The 11,717-nt window shown below is 43.2% G+C and overlaps 1 protein-coding gene across 1 annotated transcript; it reads left to right on the top strand.

Annotated features, from left to right (window-relative positions):
- The first annotated feature begins 218 nt into the window (after nucleotides 1-218).
- CFAP161 (cilia and flagella associated protein 161) lies at nucleotides 219-10,767 on the top strand. The gene is made up of 7 exons (XM_061595706.1): nucleotides 219-400; nucleotides 1,166-1,255; nucleotides 3,503-3,741; nucleotides 5,352-5,436; nucleotides 7,325-7,483; nucleotides 8,452-8,525; nucleotides 10,333-10,767. Exons 1-7 carry the CDS (start codon nucleotides 311-313, stop codon nucleotides 10,532-10,534), a joined length of 939 nt encoding a protein of 312 aa, XP_061451690.1. The 5' UTR covers nucleotides 219-310; the 3' UTR covers nucleotides 10,535-10,767.
- The last annotated feature ends 950 nt before the right edge of the window (nucleotides 10,768-11,717 follow it).

Here is an 11,717-nt window from a genome sequence, read left to right as displayed (position 1 = left end):
TATAAAATATATGTCCCATCTGTGCCTGGCCACAGCTATGCCACATAGCTAAAGGGATGCCAGAGCTCCCACCTCCTTCCTCATCTATTCTATTTTGTTCTGATTGGCCAACAGCTCTCCTCCAGGAGGGCCAATCCCAGGCACACATGGTCCCCATGGCAACCTGCGTAAACCCAACACAGAGATCATCCTTCTCGCTTAGAATGGCAGTCTGTACCGCCTTGGCCAGGGTGTTGTGTTTTTTCAATCAACGGCACCCACTTCCCCCACTTTAAGGCCAGCCTAGTGGGCCACTTCTGAGACAGCCAGCATGTTCAACGTGAGGACTAGCATGAGTGGCAGAGAGTACAGCCCTGGGGTGCTTATTGGCAACTGGAACGAAGATGTGTGTCTGGAAGAGGTAACTGAAAACTCCCTGCTGTATTCCATATACTTTTTGAATTGGATTTCCCTAGGCCGCGATGTTTCTATGCAGATTTCAAAAGCTGTACAGCAAATGCTGGGGATGGGGGGAGGATCATGGCAAGGACTCCGGCCTCTTGTCTATGCATATTCAATATCCTGTCTGAACAGCCCCTATGTTAGGAATGGACACATCTGTCTATTTCCAGGTAGGGATGGAATAATCTGTCAATTTTGGTTCTCTCCATATCTCATTTTTCTAATCTTAAATTTGGCTCTCACATTTCTGCAGCAATTTGCAGATTTTTTTCCTTTAAATCCTCCTGAAAATTCTTCAGCATTTTAGTGCGAATTTCTCATCATAAACACATTTTTGTAAGTACGTTTGACTAATCTTCTGCTCCCCTAGTTTTATAATAAATGCTTTGTCCATAACAAAAGGCAGGTTTGTTTGTGAGCTTCCCCGTATTTGAGGCAGTGAAGAAAAATGCTTCTTTTGATTCCCCCCCCCCTTTTCTGATTTTGTAAAAGCCTCTCTGGGTTCTGTCATTTGCTTTGTGCTTTCTAAACCCTACCTCCTCTGGGTCAACTTGGTGGGAGCCTGTCATAATTTTGCACACTTCATTACAGTGAAATGCAGCAGTCTTCTGGGGTTCGATTGCCTTTTCCACTGTTTGCAGTGGGTGGAGGTTGTAATATTCAGACCAAGCAGCAATAATGTTAAATCACCGAGCTCACATTTTAAAATTTTGTTTTAAAACAGGAACTCCTGAAAGACTTCTTATATAAAAGAGAAAGAGGAGAGCTTCTAATCCAGAGATCAAAAAAACTTAAAGAGAACCTTTTAAAGAAGGTAACCAATTTTTTGTTGCATTGATATTCCGGGCCAAGTTCAAGGTTCTAGTTTTGGTGCAGGAAGCCCTATACAGCTTGGGACCAGGATTCCTGAAAGATCACCTTACCCCTTATATACCAAGTTGAACATTGTGCTCTGCAGGTGTGGGCCTGCTGCAAATACCATCTTATCAGGAGGCCCGTTCCACACAACGTAGAAAGCAGACCTTTAGTGTTGTGGCACCTACCCTTTGGAATTCCCTCCCCTTAAATATTAGACAGGTGCTATCTCTGTTATCTTTTCTGTGCCTACTGAAAACCTTCCTCTTCCAATAAGAGACCTTCCTCTTTCAACAAGCCTTTTAAGTAGAGACCTTATCTTAGTCTGTGTCTGTGTTGGAACTGCTGTTTAATATGTTTTTAAACCTTTTTTTAAAAATGTTTTTAAACCTTTTTTAAAAAGATGTTTTTAAAGATGTTTTGTTTTAATATATTTTAAAGTCTGTTTTTCTGACGTTTTAAAGCTTTTTTAGTGCTTTTGTTTGCCACTCTGGGCACCTGCTGGGAGGAAGGGTGGGATATAAATCAGATAATAAACAAACAACCAAAAAATAAATATTTCACCTTTCTTCTGTGATGGAGTTCAAGGTGGTGTGCATGTGGTTCCCAGATAATTTCCCATCCATTTCCCACCAGATCCTCGCCTGCTTAGCTTTAGCAAAGATGCAATATTATGTGCCTTCAAGGAATGCATGCAAAGGGTCCTCATTTGTGATGTTGTATTATTATTAATCTGGCATTGATTTTGTTTCACATATTATGCCTATCAGATCTCCAGATGAAACCAAACTGGGAGTAATGGCAATGTGTGTGTGTGTATGTAATACGAGTGAAAAAATAAGCATGTTCTTCAGGAGATGAGTCTAGGTGGGAGTTCCCTGAAGATAGAGAGGTGGAAGTGTTCCCTGAAGACAGAGAGTCTGGAGCCATATTTGGGCCAAGGGGGGACACACTCAGTGGAGGCAAGCACCCATTCTCCATCTCCTGTTGCCATTCTCATCACCCTCCATAATGAAGACTTGGAGGGCAACCAGCTACAGCTGAGAGCCTGCTCTACTCCTGTCTATAGGAACATAGAAAGCTGCCTTATAATGAGTCAGGCCATTGGCCCATCTAGCTCAGTATTGCATACACTGACTGGTAGTGGCTCTCCAGGATTTCAGACAGGATTCTCTCCTAGCAATGACGGGGATTGAACCTGAGGTCTTCTGCATGCAAAGCAGATGCTCTACCACTGAACTACAGCCCTTCTCCATACTCTTCTGAGGTCTACACGCTGGCAGCAGGTGCGGCCACTCTTTACAAGCGAGCGGAGGTATAGCATTCACCGTCCCTCCTCTCCCCTCTAGCGGACTCATTTAGCACATAAGGCAAAATGGTTGAATAGGTCTTAGGAACCAGCGTTATACCCAAGTCAGACCACTGTTCAGTCTAGCTCAGCTACACCAGCCTTCTCCAACTTGATACCCTCCAGGTGTTTTGGAGTACACCTCCCATCATCTCTGACCATTAGCCATGCTGGCTGGGACTGATGGGAGTTGCACCTGAAAACATCTAGAGGGCGCCAGAATGGGAGAAGGCTGATGTATACTGACTGACAGGAACTCTCCAGGGTTGCAGGTAGGGCTCTTTTTCCAGGCTTACTTGTAGATGCCAGGGTTTGAAACTGGGACCATTTGTATGCAAAGCATGTGCTCTGCCACAGACCTACAGCCCTTCCCTGACTGGATGCTGCTTTTGCCAGGCCTTGCGACTTGTACTTGTAGATCTTGCAACCTGTACTTGGTGAATGCAGTAGATAGTGTGACTTGATCATATTCAGGCCCCATTGGCATTATGCATTGAAAGCAGTATCATGCCACTTGAAACACTCATGGCTTCCCCCACAGAATTCTGGGAAGTGTAGTTTGTTAAGGGTGCTGAGAGTTGTTAAGAGACTCCTATTCCCCTTGCAGAGTTACAATTCCCAGAGATCCCTAGGAAGAGAGATTGATTGTAGCTCTCTGAGGGGTCTCCTAACAACTCTCAGCACCCTTAACAAGCCACAATTCCCTGGATTCTTTGGGGGGAAGCTATGGCTGTTTAAAGTGGTATAATACTGTTTGAAATGTATAGTGCAGATGGGGGTCAGAGTTAAGAAACAACTGACGTGAACATTCACGACATGGTATAATCTGCTGAGATTCCACCCCCTCTTAAACAACAGGAACAGCTCTCCATTTCAAAAGATGGATTTATTCACTTTGGAGATACGGTTCTGCTGGTGAGCCTAGAAAACAGCAGATCGCCGGCGGAGAAGGAACATGGTGTGACCGGGAATCTGTCCCTGGCTGTTAATCCTAGTGACATGCTTGTGCATACAGCGACTGAACTAACAGCCCCCTGTGGATTGAGCGCAGTTAAAAGTGTGGCCCCAATTGGCCGGAATGCATTTCGGATTATAAGGTGGGAGACTCTCTGGTTGCATCATTTCATAAATTCCTAGAAGTGGAACTTTCTGTCTTTCTCTCCTTTGCTTTTCTTAAATCCCAAAATGTATTGGTTCCAACACAGGAGCACAGGAGACTGCCTTATACTCACTCCTAGAATCACAGAAACATAGAAACAATTCAAAGGGAACTCAAAAGTTCATCTAGTCCAACACCCTGTTGAAGAAGGCAATCCGCTGTAGTACTTAAGAGAAAAAACACGTGTATTTTTTGAGAACATGTGTTCAAAAACACATATTTAAATACACATTTTCATGCAGATTCTAAAAAAAAATTGCAGATTGATGTGGAAACAGGACAAAACAGGTTTATGAATGGACACACACAGGAGTGATACAGATTGGAAATAGAACACATCCAACCCTAATATAGCCATTTATTAGATATCCTGCTCAAGGCAACATACAGAGCTCCACCACCCCCACCACTGAAAAAAGATATCCTTAGGTTTGGCTTAGATATGGTAACTGACCCTGCTCTTGGTCAAACCATTATACCATATTGATCCTCAAGTGTGGGTCAAGGTACAATGGCCACTATAAGTTTAGTGTTGTAACAGAGGTCATAACACAGCAATGGCCACTGAGTGTGTGGTGTGAAACACATACACACATACTGTAAAATACAATACACTTTGGTGATGCAGTATAAATGAATTGGGGTGTGCACTGACCACAGGATTGTGTTTGGATCTTGATTTGGTGGGGTTTTTTTGGGGCGGGGGGAAGCCTGCCTTAGTCCAACATGCTTTGGAGCCTGCCTGATTCAAGCTCAGGCAAAGTCCGCTTCAGAACAAATGAGGTTTCATTTCATTTGTAGGATGTATGGGAAATTTTTAAAAAATGGCTATAAATATTTTCCTTTTGACAGAGGCGGATGAAATTTGCAGGCACAGTAGCCACTCCAGAGTAGATAACGCTGGCAAATAACAGGCAAATAGATCAGGGTTTTTTGGGGGGATGGGCACTATTAAAGTTTAGATTTCTTTAAAAAAAAAAACAGGAGACATCTATAAATGAATTTGATTATATTTGTAGGCATGGTTGAATCCTGTCCAATTTCAGAAGGCTGCAATGGGTTTCTCATTAGTGCAGCCTTCACAGTTCCAGTGGGTAAAAAAGAATCAGTATTCCCTAGTGTTTTGTGAACAAGAAGCCCATGACCACTGGGGTTGCAGAGTCCAGGTAAAATCATTCCCTTTGATTAAAAGCTTGATCTGTCAGTCCCAACAAGGACTCTTCTTTCTCCCCCCCCTTGCTACCCTGGCATTTTCTTACATGGTAAGCTGAGAGACATTAGTTTTACTTTAGCAGACAAGTTTTCTACTGTGATTTTTTGTGTGTCTGTACTGCCAAGGTGCCATAAGGCGCTTTGGGGTGGGGGCACCTACTTTAGTCTGGGGCATCTTGTACAGATCCTGCCTTGCCTTGGACAAGCCCAGAATTCCTCAGGAGCCCCTTGCTTTAGCTTGGAATTTGGGATTAATTCAAATCTGCTGCACACTCCTAATAAATGATAGGTAACATATCTTCTATTAACATACCGACTTTTGTCTGTTTATTAAAGCACTGAAGGACAATCAATGGGAGAGACGGTTAGATTTGGGCAGAATTTTGGCCTTGGAACAACAGGAGGGTTTCCAGATCGAATGGTAAGTAAATAGGCGTAACAGTATAGTGCATATAATGTTAATTTCTGTAATTTTAGGTTACCATAAACATATGTAGTATGCAATGGTGATTGCTAATGGTCCCCATTGCTACTGCCTAGTACAGCTTACAGTTATGATTATCATCTGCTGCTACATCATTGTATCCTGCCCCTCCCTTTGGAAAGCTCAGAGCAGCTTACTTGGGACTCCTAACCAGCCTCTCATGAAGAATGTCACCAAGCTCAGAACTGCTTACCTGGTGCCCTCTAGATGTTTTGAGGCATTCAGGTAGAACTCATAGAATCAGAGAACCATAAAGTTGGAAGCGGCCTGTAAGCCCATCGAGTCCAACCCCCTGCTCAGTGCAGGAATCCAAATTAAAGCATACCCAACAGGAATGCTCCAGTATTGGAGAGTCTGCCACCTCCCTAGATCATCGGTTCCATTGTCATACCACTCTGAGTTTTTTTTAGCTGCTTTGAAACTTGCACTGTTTGGGAATTCTAAGAAATAAAAAAAAAACAGTGGTTTTGAAATCAGTAGTTAAAATCAGTGTAGTTTGAAAGGTTCATTCTGCTATCTTGATTCAAAATGGTGTCCAATCATATCCAAACAAAGACACAAACCTGCTGCTTCATCTCAGGAACCATCACACAAAATTTGGTTACGATATCTTAAGACAGCGGTTCCCAAATGGTAGTTTGCAAACTTCATTCAAATGCTCTGCTGTGTTTCTGTGGATTTCTGGTTAAAGATAGGAGATGGCACCTCCACCCCATGAAATAGTCATATTGATGTAGTTACATTTTATTGCTTATTTTATTTTTGATATTGTATTTATTACAATGTGAATTCTATGGGGTTACAATTGGTGCAACAAACAGAAAAATTATTAAGCTGTCTGCTAAGACTTTCAGCAGTTTTCAAGTGGTCTGTGGGAAAAAATGTTTGGGAACTGCTGTTTTAATAGGTGTCCAAATGCAGAGCAGCAGACCACGCACGCACACACAAGCCTTATTATCACTTCATTTACTTGCCTAAGTTGGGATAGACTTGACAGCAGTCCATTACTTGCCAAAACAAGCTTGTACCGTCAATTATTCTGGTGCTCCAGCAGATGGCATCATAATTCCTCTTCTAAAAAAATGTTTTGGAGCTATGCTCCCCCGCATTTCTACTCCACTACACCACTGAAGCCGAAGCTCTGCTCACGGCCGGAGTTCGATTCCAACGGAAGGAGGAAGTCGAATCTCCGGTAAAAGGGTGGAGGTCCACTCAGCCTTCCATCCATCTGTGGTCGGTAAAATGAGTATCCGGCATATGCTGGGGGGTAAAGAAAGGCCGGAGAAGGAACTGGCAATCCCACCCCATATATACAGTCTGCCTAGTAAGCGTCGCAAGACATCACCCTAAGAGTCAGAAACGACTCGCACTATAAGTGCGGGGACACCTTTACCTTTTTTACACCACTGATTTGGGTCAAATTGTCACAACATAGTGAGCAAGCTTTTGAAATCTCCAGAACTCTTCATCAGGCTGGATGCTAATGGTTAACTTTGTTTTTTGCATGGCTTTGATCAATGCAACTGGGTAGAATTCTTTTTTTTGGCAAGGACTGGGTTTCTAACTCTGTTTCAACACTGCCTCTAATTTCCTGAAGTTATGCAAAGACTTCCCACCCAATCATTCACACCAGATTAGTTCATATAGCAAACTGATGAGCACAACATGTGATGATCACCCAGAATACAGTATGATGTAAATGTAATGCTAGACCCAGATTTGTAACTAGGTAGTATTTGTTATGCTTGTTCTTTTGTCTCTGTCAATCTACAACATTGTCCATCTAATTCCCAGACAAATCATTCACGCATGTTTCCATTTTCAGCTATTTCTAGCAAGCGACCACAAAAGTTTTATAAATATGGCTAAGAAATCGTCTTGCCAGCCTGCATTCTTGACGGATGAACTTTCTTATCTGGCTTCTTGGCAAGCTACATTTCTGGACCCACAGTTTCGCATGGAGTATGAAGGGTTCCCAGTTCCTGTAAGAAAATGATATAGAGCTTCTTAAGAGTACCTTGACTCCTGACTCAATTCTCTCATCTTTCTCAGCCACCTCTTCCACTTTTGCTGTATTGGCTCTGTAAAAGTTCCTGTGCTATAGAAGCCATTAGCTGCCTCCTTTAACCCTTATCTCTTTTTTCCTCTGCTATATTGTCTTCCTATATGCATAAAATTCTAAGTCATCACATACTAAATTCTAAGTCATTATGCAGCTGCAGTTTGCATGGCTGCCAACAGGTGGCACTGCAAACTACAGCGTGATGACAGATATCTGAGACCGGTGGAGCAGTGAGATGGAGACAGAAGCAGGCAGGAGTAAAGGTAGGGGGTGGGGAGCTTTGGTGATCTGCCAAGGGAGGAGGGAGGTAGTGAGGGGGCTTGGTGGGGAGTAGGCGGGGTTGGTGAGCAGAGTGAGCAGGGGCGCAGCTCTTAGTTGGTCCATATTTTGGGAACAGCTTTCCATTCCTTATCCATCAAGCCATCTTCATCTTCTGCTTCCAACTCTTCTCCAGTTTCCATAACCTCACCTTTTCTACACTTTTTCAAATGTTAATTCTTCCATTCTTGCTACACCTCTCCCTGCTACTTTGGTTTTGATTCTGGATCAAATTTATGTGTCAACAATAGGGGATGCATCCAATGTTCTCTGTCTGCTTGCACAAGGGCAAGCTTTAATGTGCAACAGAGGAATCCAATGCAATAGTTGAGCTAGTGGAAACTCGTTGTACAACAGATTACACGACCTATTGTGCAACGAAGTTACCAGCAACCTTCTTAGGTATGCTCTTGTGCAACAGTGTTCCACTGGTGCAAATCATTTTGCCTGTGGAACAAGTATACTAATAAGCAAATTTAACTTAGTGTTCCATTGGACACAACCCTAGGATTTAAACCCTCTTCCCCTTTATTATTTCCCCCCTTTCATTTCCCCCCTTCTCCCATTTCTAGGCAAACACAAAGATTCTCATTATTCACAGCCATACAAATCAGGGGTTGGCAGTTCCTAGGACCTTCTGGATCAGGTAAGCAACTTTTGCCACAGGGGCATATCTACACTCCAAATATGTTCTGGCTTTATACCAGTTTTAACCCCAAAGGCCTTACCCAAACCATCCTAGGAACTGTAATTTGGGACATTTCCACACGACAGTTTATGGTGGACTCGGTGCTGCTCACCCGTGCAAGTTTTGCACGGTGTGCACATGATATCATCCTTGTCAAAATACCACCCCCTTTTTCCCCCTCCCACCCCCATTTAATCCAAAATTACAATTCCAGCATTTTGTCTATTTTTCACTTATTGGATTCCCCGCAGAAACAGCAAATCCGCATTTTAATGAGGACGTCATGCGGCAGCTGTGCAACGTTTGCCCACATGAACAGCTTCCAAACTGGCATGTATGGAAGTGGCCAAAGTTGAGGCTGCTGAAAACACTTCAGCAAGAGTCCTCTAGCCTCTTCCCATCTCACAGAACCACAGGGTCCAGAGTTCCCAGCGGAAGGGGAGTTACTATTGAACCAGTTTATATCTAGGGTGTAGATATGGCCACAGTGTTGGGCGCCAGGAAGGCTGTGGACTTCTTGTTTGAGCATCTTGGAGCGTTGTGACTGATGCTGCTGCATTGTGACTCATATCACATTTGGGACCTATACTGCCCAAGTGTGTTGATCCCTGGTAGGAATGGATGGATTGCCATATTTTTCTCCAATGTTGGTTCAGGTTTTTCCTCCAGTTGGCTCTATTTTGACCTGTTCATGAGTGGATTTTCCCCCCAGAAAAAAAATATTTTAAAACAAACAATGACAACAATAATTTATATCCCACTCCTTCCCAGAAGGAGCCCAGGGCGGCAAACAAAAACAATAAAAACATATTAAAAACAAAGCAAAAACAAAACATCCTTTAAAAAAATCCTCACACTTTTACAAAAAGAAAAAAATAAGTACTTATAAGGTGATCTGAGGGGCTTCCTCCTTCTGCCTTTTAAGCTGCGTAGAGCAGGTCTGTGGCCACACAATATTTTTTTTAAAAAATTGATATGCTCTGAGGAAGAGTGACTGTATGTCATAACATGCAGTCCCTTCCTAGGAAATTATACAGAAGAAAAGATGGCTGCCCCCTTGTGAAAATGGAAATGGACTGCCTTCAAGTCGATCCCGACTTATGGCGACCCTATGAATAGGGTTTTCATGGTAAGCAGTATTCAGAGGGGGTTGACCATTGCCTCCCTCTGAGGCTAGTCCTCCCCAGCTGGTGAGGGCCTGCTCAGCTTGCCACAGCTGCACAAGCCAGCCCCTTCCTTGTCCGCAACTGCCAACTAGGGGGCAACTGGGCTCCTTGGGACTATGCAGCTTGCCCACGGCTGCACAGGTGGCAGGGCACGTAACCCCTGAGCCACTCCCTGTGGGGGTGATCTTTAGCTGTCCCTTGACACCCAGGAGACACGAGCGGGGATTTGAACTCACAGACTCTGGACTCCCAGCCAGGCTCTCCTCTCCTCTGTGCTATATCAGCCTTTTGCCCCCTTGTACCTATATACAAAAAGGAGGCATTCCTTGGGTCACCTCGTAAGTCCAGCATGGACCTGTGCACGGTTCAGTCTGTTGATTATGTGGGTTAATCTGCAGATCGGTGTTCCCAACCATGCATGGGTCAAAGGCAGCAAAATGGGAAGGTTTGCTCTAAACCGTAATCCTGCTCAACCCTAATTCCTGATATCTCAAAGTCCCATCTATACTAGCTGCCACAAGACATAAGCATTGACACCACCTTGCTGTTCCTCCCTCCCTCCCAACCACTGGTCAAATTTCTGCTGTCTTCTTTTAAAGGACATACTTTGGAAAGGAGTATGAAGTCAATTGTCACACCTATCTGGATACCCACAGAGCTGAAGAAGACAAGAATCACTGGGTCATGGTTACTGGAAATCCTAGCAACGAATCAACTACAATGTTCAATAGACCTAAGCCTCCATCAGAGGAGAGGAGAGCACAAAACAGTGAACTCAACACAGAAACAAACCCCTGTTAAAATCCATGCTTTAAAAATATATATCTATATAAATGTTCTGTTTTGCTTGTGTTCATGTGTGAGAGAGATCTGAAGATGAAATTTGGCAGTTAGAGGGTGCTTCACTTTTTCTCCATTCAAGCTAAACAAATACACAAGGATATTTTAAAACATCAATGGCAATTTTATTAATGTTTTATAATTGTACTATATATATATATATTTTTCCACACTTGCTCATATTTTAATTGTGATTTTATTTGTTGTACACCGCCCTGAGAGCTTTCTGCTATAGGGCGGTCTAGAAATGTAAATAAATAAATAAATAAATAAATAACATTATTCTGTAAAAAAAGAAAAAGAAATCCCAAATACAATATCAACAAACTCATAATCTCATGTTCTTTTGACAAACACTATACACTTTTCTATCCTGATCACCACTAGATGGCAGCGTCTTTTAAAAGGAAGGTTAATCACAGGAAGAATAGTTTATTTCAGTTTAATGATCTAAGGCGGATCTAGATCAATGGTAGCCAACATAGTGCCTTCCAGATGTCACTAGGCTATATCGATATATGTCTGTGATGTGTTAGAGCACCTTTCCCGAAGACATGCCCTTCAGATGTTGTTGAGACTCTGACTTTTCATCAGCCTCAGACAGCAAGGCCAACAGTCAGGGATCATGAGAGCTGGAGGGCGACAAGTTTCCTGTCATTCTGTTAGAGAATTCAACTGACTGATCACTACCTGCATGATTTGAACATGGATATGTGTTGGACCAGTCTTGACTGGTGGCCCTTGTAGCTTTTTTTCTAGAGATGAATACACCATGGGGTTCCCTTTGTATGGCCATATTATTATTCACTTAGCCCCAAACCAAGTTTAACTAAGCCATGCAATTAGAACGCATTATTGGTGCAGAGAATGGTAACGCGATCCTTTTGCTGCAACACTGAGAGTTGGTTGGAAAGCAGAGCTCTTTTACAAAGAGTTGGATGGCTTTAAAAGAAGATTAGACAAATTCATGGAGGACAGGGCTATCAATGGCTACTAGCCATGATGGCTGTGCTGTGCCACCCTAGTCAGAGGCAGCATGCTTCTGAAAACCAGTTGCCGGAAGCCTCAGGAGGGGAGAGTGTTCTTGCACTCAGGTCCTGCTTGCGGGCTTCCCCCAGGCACCTGGTTGGCCACTGTGAGAACA

This window comes from Rhineura floridana, chromosome 14, assembly GCF_030035675.1.
Source record: "Rhineura floridana isolate rRhiFlo1 chromosome 14, rRhiFlo1.hap2, whole genome shotgun sequence".
In the NCBI taxonomy this organism is placed as follows: Eukaryota; Metazoa; Chordata; class Lepidosauria; order Squamata; family Rhineuridae; genus Rhineura; species Rhineura floridana.
The sequence above is the reverse complement of the archived record's forward strand: the minus strand, read 5'-3'. Positions and strand labels throughout refer to the sequence as shown.

Coding starts and splice junctions, on each gene's coding strand:
- CFAP161 (XM_061595706.1), top strand. CDS start 311: ATGTTCAACGTGAGGACTAGCATGAGTGGCAGAGAGTACAGCCCTGGG. Junction 7,484..8,451: donor ATGAAGGGTTCCCAGTTCCT/GTAAGAAAATGA, acceptor TCCCATTTCTAG/GCAAACACAAAGATTCTCAT. Junction 8,526..10,332: donor CCTAGGACCTTCTGGATCAG/GTAAGCAACTTT, acceptor CTTCTTTTAAAG/GACATACTTTGGAAAGGAGT.